Source organism: Pollicipes pollicipes, unplaced genomic scaffold (genome assembly GCF_011947565.3).
Source record: "Pollicipes pollicipes isolate AB1234 unplaced genomic scaffold, Ppol_2.1 Scaffold_7231;HRSCAF=8579_pilon_pilon_pilon, whole genome shotgun sequence".
NCBI classification, from domain to species: Eukaryota; Metazoa; Arthropoda; class Thecostraca; order Pollicipedomorpha; family Pollicipedidae; genus Pollicipes; species Pollicipes pollicipes.
The window spans coordinates 9,949,580-9,966,376 of NW_023597034.1; the positions used below are offsets into that span (position 1 = coordinate 9,949,580).

The following is a 16,797-nucleotide window of genomic DNA, read 5'->3' on the forward strand; positions in this document are numbered from 1 at the left end:
AATCATCGCGTGGTCTATAAAATACTAGTGCTTCCAGCGGTGTTCATGGTAGACGGCTAAGCCGAAAGGTTCCGAAGGTACGTGGTGCATGACCTGCGGTGATGCCCCCCCCCCTCCCCTCCCTCCGCCGGATGATATGTTCCGAGGTTATGGTAGGTTATCAATCTTAGTCCTAGGCTTAATACTTCCAACGTTGTCATGATCGTGATTCCAGCAGCCTGCACGACAATATAAGCGCGGATCAAACTTGCTGTTTGGTAATTTGAACGCCGATGTCTTTTAGGAAGCTAAAGGTACGAGATGACTGCACAGCCGACGCGTCGGAAAGCCCTAATACCAACCAGCCGTCGGTAAGTTAGTTTGCAGCCTCACACTCGAGCTTTTCCGTTTGTGTTGCAGGCAGCCCTCAGCACAGCACTGTAGCCAGGGTTGGAATGTGGCAGCTTGAATGATAGCACTGATGTCCTTGGTAACGTGGTTTCCAGCCTCGTGCTCAGTGCGGGTCAGCGGGGCCTTTCGGGCTTAGCGGCCGGTGTTCCTAGGAGTCGATGGCATACATACGGTACGTCCGGTGCTTGGATGTGGGTGTCTGAAGGATTGCTCATCTCAGTGTCTCTGTGTTTCTAGCAGCTCGTGCATAGATGCTTATGCTGTGGTAGTTAGCGTGGCAGTTCGATTGGCTAATCATTTGTTTTTCATAATAGTTGAACAGATTCGGAATATCTTGCGTTCAACCCGCCGTGCGTTTTGGGTTTAGACATTTTTGGTCAATGTTCACTCATTGCCATCAGCACTACGGAAACATCGAATATTTCACCTAATGTATCATTGATTGCTCTTATCTTTGCTTAGCCAGTGTGTGTAAAGATGTCGGCTATTTTCCACATTCGAACCCTGCGTACGATTGCAATGCCGTGAACATAGACCTTTATCTCTGCGGCGGTGAGATTCTGGAAGAATGTTTTGTTATGTTTGGATGGTCGCAGATATGTTACGTAAGATTTAGCGTAGCACCCGATTTTGTAAATGTTATTCCAGTGCCGGTTCGTTCCCCGAGCGCACCGGACCAGCTGACGCTACGCCCTTTTTTGAGAGATGTCCCCTCTGTAGATGACACGCCCCTGATTATGTGGGCTCCGAAGCCTCCAGCGTCGCGCTAGGATTCCGGCTTCTGAATCGAGGGCTATGTCTTCTGACCCAATCAACCAGTCCTCCGACATCTGGCCCAAACCAGCCTATGTCCCCTGATCCAACCAACCAGTTGCCCGGTACCAGACGGGACCCAGCTTAGGTCCCCTGCCGCAGCCAGTCAGCCCTCTGGCACCTGACCCGACCATCCCAGCAAGGCTACCGAGTCTCCGCGGCTTCTGTGGGCCTGTCGCGACTGTGCCGGCCGGGTCGGGACGGGTCGGGCCAGGCCGGAGCGCCGTAGCGCCGGCGGAGCCGGTCCGCGGTCCACACACGCCCGGCCGGCCCGCCGCGTGCGCCGCCGGCGCTGTGCCATCATCGCCGCGCTCGAGCCCCGCCTTGTTGGCTGTTCGCGCTCTCGTTATTTTTAGTGGTTGGGGCAGCAGCCTTGGCATGGGAGTTCTGCGAGCCGGTGGGCGGCCGACGGCACGGAGATGTTATCGTTCCGGTCCTGGCCGTATATACGCTATTGCCGACCTAGTCCTGCAGTCGTGTCGGGGCTTAGTGAGGCGCGTAGCAACAGGCCGCCACAGCGTCGGCCGCGCCGGCCGATGTCGGCCAGGCGCCGCTGGTGGGTGCGGAGCCTGTACGCCATGTGGGGATGCCCGCGCTGCTGCCGGTCGCCGCCGCCGGACGTGAGGCAGGCTTCAGGGCCTCGTTTATGTGACACAGCTCAAAGGAGTGGCCTGCGGATCCGCGTGTCAGCGTAGCCCTGAGGGCTGTGACCAGTTGGTGGGCGCCAGGCTGGCAGGCGTCTCAGGGGGCCGAGTGCGGGCCCGAGGCAGTGGCCGCGTGTCTCCTGGGCGCGCTGGTGCCTTTGGCCTGGCGCCCGGCGCGTCCGCTGCTGGAGGTCATCCGGGCAGGCGACACTCGAGCGGGTAACCATGGATAACGACGGAGCTGATCGTCGAGGCGAACCGGGCACGGGTACCGGGACTGGCAGAATCGGTTACACTAAATGTGGCGACACAGTGTTTTCGGCGGTGTTGGTGTTCTTTCGCGCGCGTTGTGCTGGTGCAGGGATTTGAACGATTGGTGCGCGGGCTTGGCAGACCCCTTTGCTCATCGACGGGTAGGTTAGCTCGTCTGCGCGTGGTTTGCTGCCGTCTCACCGTGCCGTGCTATGACAATGTTGCTGAGCATCTCGTCGCAGAGTTGTGCCTGTATCAGCTGACCGCTTGTTGAGGTGGTCTTTTGGTTGGAGATCGAGATGGTTGAGATGGGTTTAGCGACTAGCAGCACCGGCGTGAACGATTCAGGCTCGTTTATTTATAAATTTGTTTGTTCAGTTACTCATTTTCATCGACCTTTAACAGCTCTCAGCCGCACACGCTGAGAAGCGAGCCATGCATTCGCGTCTCGGCTGGCATGCCACGTGCTGGGCACTGCAGTGCGGCCTGGCATTCCTCCCGGTGCTCTACCCGTAATCTCCGTCCTTCGCTGTGACGACGCCCATTAATTGCCCGGTTCGTTGGTGTCCGGGTGCTGCTTCTCTAAGTATCTACCCGCCGCTACGGACCCCTTACTTAACGAGCTGTGTCGCCGCATGCCGCACCGTGCCGGCGCTCGCTCCTTCGCGTTGTTGCTCTTGTCTCGCTGTTTGGACGTCTCTCTGTGACGCTCTCGGCACGTTGCACCGCGTCTGGAGGGCACCGGAGGAGCGAGCGTCACCGGCGGACGCGGCGGCGGGGGATGGTGACCAGCCACTGTGCGCGGTCGCGCCGCCGGCGCTCAGTGCAGACCGTATCGTCGTGACTTGTTAGCGGAGCTAGCGGCGCCGGCGCATGGCGGGCGGCCTGGCGGACGTAAACTGATGAGCGCCCGCAGGCCGGCCGCCCTCCGCCCTCCGCCGTCGGCGGCCGGCGTGGTGCGACCGGAAGGCGTGATGCGGCAGCGACGGCCAGGGCATGTCCGGCCGGAGCCGGAGCGGAGCCCGCGCACCGGCCACGGACGGCCAGCTGGGGACGCTCCTCACCGGCCGCGGCCGCCCGTGTCGGCACTTGGCTGATGATCGATGCGGCCTGCGGTGAGCGCGATCGCCTTTCCGGCGGCCGGTGCTGCGGCTCTTGCGGTTTTGTCCGCGATCGGCGCGGGGTCGCGGCGGTCGCCTCGCTGATTGAGGCGTTCGTGTCGGCGACAGCTGCGGCGTCCGCCGGCTGGATAACGGCGTCCGCCGGCTGGATAACAGGCGGCTTCCGGCGCCGTCCGCACCTGATGGCCGCCGGGTGACGGCAGAGTTCTGCGGTCTGTCTGATTGTGCAGAGCGGTTCGACGTCGGTCGATTTTGCGGTCGAGGGGCACCGCGGAGGCGCCCCGTGAGCGACGCGACCGATCGGGCCCGTGGTTGAGCCGGCTGGTCGCCGGGCGCGCGGCATGCTCCTCGCCGATTGCATTGGTAATCCGTGTGACGTACCGCGCGTGACGTCACACGCTGTGACGTCATCTTGCCAACGAGCGATTGGTCAGCATTGGACCGACAGGCCGGGAGGTCCGTCACCTTGATGGCTCGCTACGAATGCTATACACTGTCAGCTTAAGGAAGATACATCGGATACGTGACAACGAAAAATTATTATCAAATCCCTGCACGTCCCGGTGCGGGGCAGTCGCGCCGCCCGCGTTGGAAACTTCGCACGTCGTATATTACGTGTCCGGACATCCGGCGCCGTGGACATTAATTGATTACCGTGAAAATATTACTCTGCCGATCACGCGTGTGTGAGAGTAAACAGTGGTATGCGCCGACTTGCTAAAGCGAATCCGGAACACTTGCAGCCACTGATGAGCTCGACATGTCCTGCCGTGTTGGCATTTGTCGGATTTTGCACTCCGAAAGGAAACGTCTGCTGGCTTATTCCGGAATCATGATGAATCCAGCTCCGGGATCGGCCGTGAAAAAGCAAATATCGAGCCGTTCGCCGGATCCGTGTCCTTTCCTATCTGGCCTTTTCGTCGGCTCTCTGCCGTGATGGCGTGACTGACACGTGTTTGTACCGTTTTCCAGTGGCATGTATGTGGTGTGGGTGACCAGCTTCGCCGAGCTCTTCAACCAGACGGGCCAGCACTGGGCGCTGGTGCCGCAGCCGCCGTCCACGCCCAAGCCCAGCCACATCTGGCGGTGCTACAGCACGTCCGCCAAGATCCGATTCCGCTGTGTGAGTGTGCCTGTCGGCGCGAGGCCGCGGCTGGAGCCCGGCTCCGCGTGGGCCTGTGGTGCGGGCTGCAAGCCGCAGCGCGGCGCGGCCCTTGATGTGCAACAAAGACGCCGCGGCTTGTGTTGTATGCTGAGGCGGGATGCACGCGTGAGAGGGCGTATTGACGATGCTACACTCAAACGGGATCCCAGAGTGTGCGACTGTGCGCGATCTGTTATGTTCTGGAAGCGTGTTGCCACCTTCGCGCCATGATGCCCTTTTGTCGTAGGGGAGCGGTCGCGGCGTGGGCTCGTCTGATGCCGCCGTTTGTCCGCAGGACCGGTGCGGCAACGCATGGACGTCAATGCATGGCCAGGTGTCCTTCCAGTACTTTTTGCACAGAGGACCGGGCGCGGGCACCGTCTTCTTTCAGCTGTTTGGCCAGAAGTGCCGCGTGTGCGTGCGCGAGCGGCTGCGCGAGCGCGTCTCTGCCACTGCCACCACCGCCGCCGGCCAGAGCGCGGCTACCGAGCCACAGCCAGCCGCCAACGCCGCCGCCCCCGCCGCCGAGCCAGCGGGAGCTGCCGCAGCCGCCGCCGCGGGCGGCGAGGACGACGACGTGGGCTACGCCAACCCGATGTGGTACCCGGACGAGGTCCGACGGGTGAGTGGGCGCGACCGTTGCGGTCGCCCCTGCGTCGGCGGCAGGCTTCCTGCCGGCCGCCCCCGCGCGTCACGTGCGATGACCCTGCCGCCGCCCACCGCTCATCTCGGCCGCAGCCGGAACCGGCGGGGGCGGCGGTGGCAGCGGCGTCTCGCCGGCCGGTTCGTTGAACGGCGGCCGGTCGGCGCTGGTTTTCCCCACGTTGGGGCAGGTCAGCACGCGGCGCCGGTGGAACGCTCGCGCGCCGGCCCGATCCGTTTGGCGAGCAGGCTCCCAATCCGCGCCACGCCCGGCCTCCAGCCGGCGCTCGAGCTCCGCCGAGCGTGAGCCGTCGAGCCGCTTTCCCCCTGGCAAACCCAGCGTGGGAAACCGGACCGCCCGGGTCTCGGCATCCGCCCCCGCGCCGGGTGCCGCTACCCACGCGGGGCGTACCTGGGCGGGGGGGGGGGGCGGCCAGCCACCCCCACGCTCGAGTCCGCCGGCCTCTCCGGAGGCGTGCCGTGGCGCGGCACCACGCGCCGGGGTCAGCCCGCCAGCAGGATGTCCCGGTGCGGCGCTCCTCAGCACGGGACGGCGGGCGCGGCGCCGCCCCGCTCCTGCCTCGAGCTCGCTGCCGCCGCGGTGGGCGTTCGCGCGAGGAGACGGCGCCGGCGCGCGCGAGGAGAGCTCCGCTGGGTCGGGCGGTCGGCGACGCTGGCGGGGAACTGACCTGGGAACGTGGCGCTGAGCCGCCGGAGGGCCGCTCCTCCGCAGCTGCCTGGGCCGAGAGGGACGGTCCCGCTGGGGCTTTCCGCCCGGCTTTAGTGATTGAGTAGGGTTAGGGGAGCGCAGATTCCGCACTCAGCAATGCTGGCTTGATTTTATTGGAACTTATGTCGCATGTTTGCAGATCGTCGGATATTTCGACGCTCAGCGAGCCGGGCGTTTTTCATATTTCTGGCGCAATCGTGTTTGACTGGTTTGTGGGTAGCACATATGTAGCGTGCTATTGGATGCCTCCACGTGGTGAGGAGACTGGCGGCGGGCGGGCCGCTTCCGATTAAGGCTCTGCGATCCGTGAGGCGCCGGGCCGACCCGTCTCACCGTCACCCCCTCCTCATCCAGGTGTTGCTGGAGCTGTACGTCCAGGTCACCAGCAAGCTGTACCCGGATCTGCCGCGCGTGGTGCCGCCGTCCGGCCAGCAGCGCCGCTTCGGTCGGCCGCAACAGCAGCACGATCCCAGCCTGTGCCAGGGCTGCGCGGCCGGCACCTGCCGCATGAAGCGGCGTTAGCGGGGCGGCGGCGCGGCCGGGTAGGCCGCGGGCAGCGCGCACCGGATGGGAAAGAGATTGCCGTGGATTGCGTAGGAGCCGGCGGCGCTGTCTGTGGGAGATGAACAGTGGGTTGTTGGGCGTGCTTTCCAGCGGACGCAGAAGGGGCTACGTTGTGTCGACGGACCAGTGGCAGGAGATGGGGGTGGGGGGGGGGGGGGGGGGGCTGGTAACGGGCGGAACGGGAACGCCGTTTATCCCCGAGATGTTCAGATTTTAAGAAGCGCATTTTAACATGTTTTATTAGACTAGTTTCAGTCGAACCGGCGACTTCCTTTGAGTTTTTCTTCCTCGCTGCGCACGACAGCGTCTCATAGTCATCATTTTATACGTGTGTGTGTGCGATGTGCATATGCGCCAACATGTTCGTGTGCCATCATTTATATACACATCGTTGTGTAAGCACTGTTTTAGCGGAACAGATCCACGGAAGATGCGGGTGCTGTTGCGCCCTTCGGAGCGCTCATTGTTCAGAGGGTAGTGCGAAAGTGACACGTTCAACGAGGTTCCAACGTTCAACGAGGTTCCAAGGACTAGCTGTCCCGGCTGGGGTCGCGAGGCCGCGGCCGCGGTGGTCGACGAGCTGAGATATGTGCACTGGGTGGCCCGGCCGCACCAGCAGCTGCTCGTGGCCGCGCCGACACGAAGTGGCGTCCAACGCACGTGGTCCCTGCTCGCTTCCGACACCAAGCATCACAACTCGCGGTCCAGGGGGCCCGGAAGACTATAAATTAGTAAACACTTTCCCTAACACGACGAAATTGAAGGCGATCAACGCGATCGACGACCTAAAATCGCGATCAACGACAACGAATTTGCGTCAATGTGTCACTACCCGCTTCGACCCGACTCTGTAAACGTCTTACGGAAACAAAGCTTTACGCACTGCACTTATCCAGAGCGAGAAGGACGTCATTGTCTTGCAGATGGATGAACAAAGTATCCCACTGAACAGGCCGAATACGACGCACATTTGTTGGGCGCGTAGGGCGCTCGTCATAAAGTAAACTCCTTTAGCTACCTGCCCCCTCCCCTGATCGCAGGTGATGCATCATATCCTTTGAGCACATTATATGCAATACGAGGCGCCAGGAAGCCAATGATATTGTCAGTGCTGTAGTGGGACGCATCACTCCACGACAAAAACAAGACAAACCTGTTGCGGTGCCCGTGCGTTTTCCCTCAAAAAGTGCTTTCACCAGCGCGTAAACCCTTGGAATGCAACACAACATGCATCAGTTGCTACTAAAATAACGCCTCCACCAACTCCTGAGCACCAGGAATCAAACAGCAAACGCTTCACGAACAAACGACACCCGCAACCGCCTCGCGGTCCTATCCACTGACCGACGGGGCCAGGAAGAGCGGGAAACGCTGGGCTCGGTCGACGGCCCAACTGCACCCCGAGCTCCCGCGTGGCACCGCCGGCCGGCCCGTTCGTGCTGCACTCACGGACGGGTTGGCTCCGCTCGGCGCATGGCCTGCGGTGGCGCCGACCCGCAACCGACGCCAGGGCTGCCACGCTGAAAGCCAGCCCCCACGCCGCGCTGCGGTGTTGGTGTTGGAGGCGGCGGGCCGGCGGGATGAGTCCCACCGCCAGCCGACGTCACATGGTGGCCTTCCGACACCGCCAGGTCGACATGTCAGGCGTCATCACAAACCTAACCGGCGCTGACGTCACACGGTGGCCTTCCGACACCTCCAGGCCGACATGTCGAGCGCCTGCAGGGCGAGCAGGCGGCGACGGCCCCAGAGCAGCCAGAGGAAGCCGAGACAGACGCAGGCGGCGCTCTCCACATAGTAGCCGTCCATACTAACGAGGCACGAGCCGCCCTCTCCGCAGTCCTGTCGGGCAGACGGCGGGTGTCGCTGAGGCGCCGGCGACGGGGGCGGGGGCGGGGCTGGCCGCGGCAACGAGCCCGGGTCGAGCGGGCCATGGACAGGTTGGCCTGGCACGACTTGGAGTGGGGTGAGCTGCTAGTGGCAGGGGCGGAGGGGTTCCGATTTGGCAGGTTTGCGAATAGCGTGTTGACCCTGCAGAGGCTATGGCAGGTTACGAGGGCCGACGGTATGTCAACAGTGGACAGCAGTCTTGACGACACTCATTCTGAACAGTGGCAAACCGTTCATCCTCGGCCTCCGAGGGATTCATCTCACCAGTTACACAAACTAGGGGACCAAGTGTAAAAGTTTGGACCCTGAAGACCATCAATGTCTGTAAACTACGTCGCAAACACATGACATCTGCAGACATCCACACCATGACTGTAGTGCGAATGACTTGCACCGCCCGTCCTGGGTTTGAAACGGCCATGAGCGCGCGGCTATGTCTTGGAAAAGTTCTCACCGCAGTGGCGCGTCACTTATCCGTCGCTGGCTCGCATGCCATGTCGACCATACAGCGGTGCGGTGCGACAGCCGTACAGAGAACGAGTGGACATTTCCAGCGCGCCTCCATGTGTTACCGAGAGCCGGCGGGGCAGGTGCGGGTCGGTGGCCATACCGCGCGTGTGGCCGTTGCATCCAACGAGAGATTAGCTAGATGTGCCGGACAATCCGCAAACCAAAGCATTCCACGCGTTTCCGTGCCCGGGTTTGAACGGATGCGTAGACGAGGACGCGGCCACATAAGCAAGAGCACAGGCATGATCGGTCACAAGAATTAACTCGGCATACATGCTTTCACAATTTGATACTTTTCCACTTCAACAGCGGCATGGGGACGCCACGTATCCATGGCGGAAAGCCCACAACAGACAGCAGTCACCGTCGGCCAACACGCAGCCACGGTGGCCGCTCGTCGCAAGCACGTCCGTAACGCCGCACTGCGTCAGCGGGGCCGCTTTTCCCCACACGGCGCGTCAAAGCCCAGCGACGGCCGGCGGGCGTCGCCGCTGAGCCTCTGGAACTGGGTGGCCGCGGCCGGACCGGCCCGAGACGGTCGCGGCATTGGCAGCCGCCGCCGAGCCCCGACAATGGCCGGCCGACCACACCACCGGCGGCCGCCCGTCTGCCGGGAGCGGGGCGGAGTGGGCTGGAGCGGGTCTCACCTGGTCACTACCGCAAGGGCCACCTCCACCACCGCCGCCGCCGCCGCCGCCGCCGCCGCCGCCGCCGCCGGCGCAGGCCCTCCAGGTCAGCCGGTCCACCATCCAGAGCATGAGCGTGGCCGGCCAGTTGCCACCTTTCGGGGTCCGAGAGGAGCGGTCAGCCAGCTTAAGGCGCACGCGTCACAGAGGTGCGGCGCACCGGCCACAGACGGGATGGACGGGTCCAACGGGCGACAGCCGAGGAGGGGTACCGATGTGGGCCGGGGGCGGACAGCGGTGACGGTGTGGTGCCCTGGGAAGCTGATTGATTGCGTGGATCCCGGCAACATGATCACACCCTAACGCAAAGATGACGCACATCACGCTTTTTCAGCGGGGCGGCTCTCATGGGCAATGGCACAACCTGGATTCGAACCCCTGTCCCCCATAGCGAGTCATCGCGACACTCATTTGACGGCATTCGCGACAAAGGCCTCAAGCCCGGTTGATTACATAATGAAAATGCCAACCAATACAGGTTTAGCTGCCAGGAAAGGCTAGACGAGTAAATACGTCGCAACGGGCATTACAAGTACTGCAGTACCCAGCATAAGAGGGAACATCAACATAATACCGCTCCGAGCAGTAGCTTACGTAAATAAACGTCAGAACGTTAGCCAACCCTCCCTGCATCAGAGGCGTTCCACATGGGGCCGCTCGAGCCAACCCCCAGCGCCCGACGGCCCGGGCTGGGACTACGGCGCCGCCGCGGCTACTCACCCAGGTTGGTGACGGTGTTGAGCAGCGTCATGTACGTGCCGCCCATGGCCGGGTCGGAGATGCGGGCGAAGAACGCCATCACCGACACGAACATAGAGTAAAGCGTGACCTGATGCAGCACGAACACGGCCAGGATGAGCCCGTAGTAGCTGAGCGGGAACGAGGCGTCCTCCAGCCGGAACAACGGCGTCACGTACACCAGGCCGGCCATCACCAGACCGAAGAGCAGCCTGGCGGACGCGGCGCCAACTGTTAGTGTCGGAGGCGGACGCCAGGGCGCCAGGCTTGCAGTGCGCATGTGCTGCCGTCGCGTGTTAGCAGGGGTCAGAGTGTGTTAGCAGCCGTGGGAAGTCCGCTTTGATAACATCACATGCATGACCTATGAGCAATGCCAGCCCGCTGTGTCCGCTCGGAGGACACGTCACGGCCAGCTTTCGAGATCAGAGCACAGCTCAGTCCTCATACGAGATGCGGCCCCACCGCTTCAACTTCCGAACACAGCAGCAGCGCCGCTCGCGTCATTCACCCGCCAAGTCGGGACAAACTCCTCCCCGATCACAGCAGCACGTCTCGGCGACCCATCTCCCGTCACGAGGACACGCTCCGCAAACTGAAACCCGGGCCAAACCAGCACCCGTTTCCAGCACCCGTTTCCAAGCCGCGGTCACGGCGGCACCACCCGCCGCGACTGACCTCCAGGGCATGGCGCCGAGGAAGAGGCTCATGGGCCGCGGCCCGGCAGTGTACTTGCTGATGGCCAGCGGCAGGATGATCTGCAGCGGGCTCATGGGAACGGCCATCAATGCCAGTCGGTCCTTGGGCACGCCGGCCTCGATCAGCTTCAGGCCGGTCACGGCATCAGCGGCCGCGAACCCCACCTGGCGTCCCAGCAGACACGGTCAGAGTGTGTGCCTGTCACGGAGGGCACGGCCTGGCATCCGGGCAGACAGGGGTCAGAGCGTGCGTTTCAAGGAGATCACCGCCTAACATCCAGGTAGGCAGGGGTCAGAGCGTGCGTGTCACACAGGGCACTGCCAAATGTCCGGACAGACAGCGGTCAGAGCGTGCGCGTCGCACAGGGCACCACCTAACTTATGGGTAGACAGGGGTCAGAGCGTGCGTGTCACACAGGGCACCGCCAGATGTCCGGACAGACAGCGGTCAGAGCGTGCGTGTCACACAGGGCACCGCCTAACGTACGGGTAGACGGGGGTCAGAGCGTGCGTGTCACACAGGGCACCACCTAACTTATGGGTAGACAGGGGTCAGAGCGTGCGTGTCACACAGGGCACCGCCAGATGTCCGGACAGACAGCGGTCAGAGCGTGCGCGTCGCACAGGGCACCACCTAACTTATGGGTAGACAGGGGTCAGAGCGTGCGTGTCACACAGGGCACCGCCAGATGTCCGGACAGACAGCGGTCAGAGCGTGCGCGTCGCACAGGGCACCACCTAACTTATGGGTAGACAGGGGTCAGAGCGTGCGTGTCACACAGGGCACCGCCAGATGTCCGGACAGACAGCGGTCAGAGCGTGCGCGTCGCACAGGGCACCACCTAACTTATGGGTAGACAGGGGTCAGAGCGTGCGTGTCACACAGGGCACCGCCAGATGTCCGGACAGACAGCGGTCAGAGCGTGCGCGTGCGCGTCGCACAGGGCACCACCTAACTTATGGGTAGACAGGGGTCAGAGCGTGCGTGTCACACAGGGCACCGCCAAATGCCCGGGCGAGCAGGGGTCAGAGTGTGCGTGTCACAGAGAGCACCACCCGTCGCTAGGGCAGACGGGGGTCAGAGCGTGCGCGGCACTGAGAACTCCTGTCTGTCCGCCTGGCGTCCGGACAGACAGGAGTCTGAGCGTGCGTGTCACGAAGAGCACCATTTGGCACATGGAGACAGACACCACCGAGCGGCGACACGAGTAAAGACGTAGCTGTCACGCATCACAACACCATCAGGGATGAGGAAGCCGCTACAACATGACTGTCACAGAAGGTGGTCAGGTCATCATTAGGACAGCATCCTGCAAACCAAGGCACAGCACTGTCACCGGTTGTTCGTCGCCCTTGAGCAGACCCCATCTCACCTTGACGGTGAGCAGTATGGCAATGAGCGTGCGAACGGGCTTGAGCCGCGTGATGCGCACCAGCTGCGAGTACGTCTGGGTCACGCTCATCTCGGGGTCGCGCGTGCCGTCCCGGTTCAGCGGCGACTCGCGCTTCACCAGCATCACCATTGTGGTGGTCAGCAGGAACACCACGCCCCAGAACAGCATGAAGCCTGCAGCGAAAAGGTGTGCGCAAGGTGTTAACACACAGGCGACAACTCTCGCCGCCCACTAACGGCTATGAACCACAAGGCAAATGAAGGATTACGATGTAAACATTTGAGTAAATGCCAATGAGATAGCGCATTGCGATGGGCCGTCCCAGTTTATAAAGGTTGATGAATGGAAAGCACCATAGTTTAAGTGCTGACGGCCGAACGCAACAGTCGTTGCGACATGTGGACATTCCCAAAATTAGCAAATCAGGTCATCAGCCTATCAAAGCCTGTTTTTAAAACTGGACCGATATAAGCGACACGCAGAAGCACTACGTCACCAGGCCCAGTACTGTTCTCACGAAATGCGGCATGTTCACGAGACACGGAGGCAAAACGTTCGTGCAATGTGGACCCCCAGGACCACATAACAACCAACGGGATGAGTGAGTCTGCACCAACAATGACCCTACATAATTATGTTTGAACAAAGCGCTTCTGGCGCACGCCCCGCCAGATCAGATCCACTGAGCATTCAACAACTCTGGCGCACGCCCCGCCAGATCAGATCCACTGAGCATTCAACAACTCTGGCGCACGCCCCGCCAGATCAGATCCACTGAGCATTCAACAACTCTGGCGCACGCCCCGCCAGATCAGATCCACTGAGCATTCAACAACTCTGGCGCACGCCCCGCCAGATCAGATCCACTGAGCATTCAACAACTCTGGCGCACGCCCCGCCAGATCAGATCCACTGAGCATTCAACAACCCCGCAACGTGCCCAGACCACACAGAAACAGAACCAAAAAGGAGAGTCACAGAGCATACCAACTGCTAAGAACAGGTATCCATTTACCGAACAGCATATCATAAAGGACAACAGCTACAAAACACTACACTTTTCAACAACAAAAAAACGCCACAGCGCATGCCACCAAGCAAGCAGCAAACACTAGGTCCCCGCAAAGCGTGCCACGGCCACGGCCACCGGCGCCATGCGCGCGAACGGCCGTCACTCACCAGAGAACGTGACGAGGCCGTGCGGCTGAGGCGCGGCGCGCAGGTACTTGTTGCAGAACTCGGCCGACTCGAGCGCGATGAACACGACGAAGCCGAGAAAGTAGCCGGCGCTCTGACCGACGCTGTTACACGTGCTGGCGTGGCCGAGGTTGCGCTTCTGCAGGATGGTCAACGCCCAGCCATCGACGGCGATGTCCTGGGTGGCCGCCAGGAAGTTGAGCGAGAAGAAAACGGCCGTGAGCAGCGCCACGTTGGGCCGCTCGTCGGCGCCGCCGATCAGGCTCTCGGCGCGGCCAGACAGCATTATCATGAACGCCCCGATCACGTACTGCACGGGCACCAGCCACGACTTGCGTCGGCCGAAGCGGCCCACGTAGCAGGCGTCCACCACCGGCGCCCAGAGCAGCTTCAAGCTGAACGGCCAGTAGACGAAGCTGAACTCGGCCTGCTCGGAGTAGGTGACGCCGCGGTTCTGCAGCATCATCGGGATGGCGGCGGCCAGGCCCAGCGGGATGCCCTGCAGCACGTACAGCAACAGCAGCAGGCAGATATTGGCCAGGTCGCCGGTCAGGCCGCCGCCGGGGTGCTCGGCCGGCGCCGGCGCCGCGTCCTTCGCCATTCCGTCAGTGGCGCGCTTCCTCATCGCAGGACGCGCGGCCGTCCCTGTCAGCACCCAGAAGACACGACATAGCGTCAATGTCGGGACGAGTGGCGCAGGACGCGTGGCGCCGGCCACACACTGGGCCTTTGTTCGCGCACAAACGATGGCAAGGCTGGGTATGGGGAGTGCTCTCTGTAAAACATTCAGCATTTGCAAATCCAGAAGTATGACAAAAGTTGTTAATTATTGGTTGTCTCTTGTTTTTCAAGGAAATCCATTTCATTCCTTAGGTCACAACTTTTTGTGAGAACTACTGCCTACTGCAAGAACACAGGCAGGAGTTAACAGATATGTCCACATCACTTAATGCTTAAGGACAGTGCAGTGGATAAACTGCCTTGAATTCAGAGAGCATGGGGCAGTGCATGCCTTTTTTGTTTTGGAGTAGAGAATGCTCATTTTTAGTGCACAAAATCTGTGAGCTGTGAGAGGGCCAGTGTTCATTTTCACTTTGATGCATTATGTTTCTATGCTTCTGAGATACATCACTCATGAGAAAATAATTCTAGGTGTCTCCTGTGATATGCACAGTATCTCACATATCACATTTTACATTGGCACAAGCCATGCTGCCAGCTTGGTCTATATGTAGATTATCTATGCCTACCATGATGCTGGATATAGATAATTGGTAGTGTCAGCAAAGAATATGACAACTTTTTTTAGGCCACAGAAAAATCCTTTTTACCAATGAATGCAAACATTTCCAAACATCTCATTTTTAATTTCAATTCAGGGTAACCAGGTCTGCCTCTCACCCAGTGCATACCTTGTTGATTGTGACTCCAAGCAGCTTGGTAAAGCATTGAGTCAGCTCTGCTTTTGACTATAGAACATATGACACAGCCATTGAATTACTTCTAATGGAGTCAACTCTTGTGATGACAATCTAGCAAGGAGATACCTCATCTATGGGCTTCATAAATATTTTAGTAACAATGCAGCTGTGCATGCATGCACTGCATTTTGTACACCCATAGGTGTTTAAATTTGAGTTGACTACATGACAAGTTGGTTGACTTAACTCTGACCCTCAACATTTATGAAAGGAATCATTTACAGCCAAACCCCACACAAACTTGATTAATTCTTTACCATACAATGACTCCACCCCAGAACAAATCTGTTCTGCGCTGCAACTGATGCGAAACTGAAGCTTGTTAGCTTTGATGCCTTATATAATTTGCATACTGGCAGGTCACATAGAAGAAGCTACACTCACACCCAGCATACAAAGAAAATGGAATTTATCACATTATCAGGAACAGACCATCCATCTTGGTCTTACATCCAACACTATTGGCTTGGAATTAAGCAATATTGCTGTTGTGTCTCATGCCATAGCCAGGCAGAGGACTCATCAGACCCATAATCTTGAAATGTAAGATTACAACAGTAGCTTCACATGGAAAGTGTGCTAAAATGCCCTCATTCCTTCAAACAGCTCCCTATCCTTCAAATTATATATAACCAGTGTGTGTCTCAAGTGAAATCAAGACAACTACCTACCACTACCTACCAGGTCCAATCCAAATACTCTGCATGGTGTGCCAACAGTTCATCAGTCGCTTTACCATTCAATCATGAGCCTTATGCCTACTTTCCGGGCGCCAAACGTTGCTCCTAGGTTTCTCCCGCCAGCACTTCAGACAGTAAAAACAGCCATGATTTTAATCAACTAAATACACCTTATTTAACAGGCCAACAAAAATCACATCAGATGAACGCTACTCACAAGAAATCCTATCCTATACGAAAGATCCTCCCCAGCTGCCGGCCACACCGCACTACCCCGCCGTCTTTTTCGCGTTGCTCTCAGCCCGTGGTCCCTAACAGACGTGTTCTAATCAGAAGCCGATCGAAGGGCTAAACGTCCTCGGATATTCCAATGGGTATGATTGCGTCATTGTCTTATTAGAAGGTAATTAAACACTTAAACAGTGCAAAATGTTATATTTGAAATAAATCTGCATGTGAATAGCAAAAAAATTACAGCGCTTATTTAGCGAAAAGTTACATTTATCCTTTTATTCGTCATTTTACAAACAAAATAGCAGCAAACTGTAAGTGACAGTAGTCATATGTTTAGAAGAAAACGTCACATATGCGGCGCATCTGACTCTCATCAGGGACATTTTTTGATGAAGTGGCTGTTTTTCGAGGGCCATCATCGACCGAAACAGGGCCTTTGCGAGACCACTGAGAAACAACTCAGCTTACCTCATTTTGATAACTACACCGGTTTTTCTCAATGCCATTAACTGACATTCAACCATTTGTGAATCCTCCCTCTACCTGGTTACGCGTCGGTCATGCCGTGCACTCCGCCCCCGCCCAAAGAACATCGACAGCCGGTAACGGAAGCCGGAAGCCCCCCCCCCCCCTCGTGAAGCAAGATATTTCCGTGGTGGGAGGATTGTGTGCCCCAATGATCCTGCGGCAGTTGGGGAGGCTTGTAAAGCGCTCCTTCCGGCCAAGGGGGAGGGGCGAGACGAAACGTGCCTCCCGCAAGGGCTTTGACTCGTTCAGAGTAGGGATTAGCAACTCCTCGGCCCCACTGTCCAGTCTTATCTGGGTCTCGCTGTACCTCGCAGGGGCACCGGCTTCGGCCGGTGTGGGGACTAGCGCCCGCTCGGGCCCCAACTCCGGTAACAGGTGGGCAGCGTAAGCTGTTCCTCTCAGGGCTAAGCGACCCTGCCGGTATGTGAGCTCCCGCTCCTTGTCCCGCCCGCTCCCTTCCCATT

At 59.3% G+C, this 16,797-nt stretch overlaps 2 protein-coding genes across 2 annotated transcripts in view; one reads left to right on the plus strand and one right to left on the minus strand.

Moving 5' to 3' along the window:
* Positions 1-6,427, plus strand: part of LOC119109523 (uncharacterized) — a 44,123-nt gene extending 37,696 nt beyond the window's left edge. Inside the window, exons 3-5 of the mRNA XM_037233169.1 lie at positions 4,193-4,343; positions 4,660-4,986; positions 6,091-6,427. Of these exons, the coding sequence (XP_037089064.1) occupies positions 4,193-4,343; positions 4,660-4,986; positions 6,091-6,258 (646 nt within the window). The 3' untranslated portion in view covers positions 6,259-6,427. The remainder of the gene's footprint in view (positions 1-4,192; positions 4,344-4,659; positions 4,987-6,090) is intronic.
* Positions 6,428-6,492: 65 nt separating this feature from the next.
* On the minus strand, positions 6,493-16,040 carry LOC119109522 (acetyl-coenzyme A transporter 1). The gene is made up of 7 exons (XM_037233168.1): positions 15,789-16,040; positions 13,393-14,055; positions 12,193-12,386; positions 10,800-10,984; positions 10,107-10,336; positions 9,348-9,481; positions 6,493-8,142 (listed from the first exon to the last, which is right to left on the minus strand). The coding sequence occupies exons 2-7, from the start codon at positions 14,033-14,035 to the stop codon at positions 7,975-7,977; spliced, it is 1,554 nt and encodes a 517-aa protein (XP_037089063.1). The 5' UTR covers positions 14,036-14,055; positions 15,789-16,040; the 3' UTR covers positions 6,493-7,974.
* Positions 16,041-16,797: the final 757 nt, after the last annotated feature.

What these genes read in the sequence shown, in the direction of transcription:
- LOC119109522 (XM_037233168.1), bottom strand. Translation starts at nt 14,035, where the DNA reads ATGAGGAAGCGCGCCACTGACGGAATGGCGAAGGACGCGGCGCCGGCG. An exon ending in CCATACTGCTCACCGTCAAG is followed by an intron (nt 10,985 to 12,192) that starts GTGAGATGGGGT and finishes CTGGGACGCCAG; the next exon opens with GTGGGGTTCGCGGCCGCTGA. An exon ending in GCCCTTGCGGTAGTGACCAG is followed by an intron (nt 8,143 to 9,347) that starts GTGAGACCCGCT and finishes TCTGCCCGACAG; the next exon opens with GACTGCGGAGAGGGCGGCTC.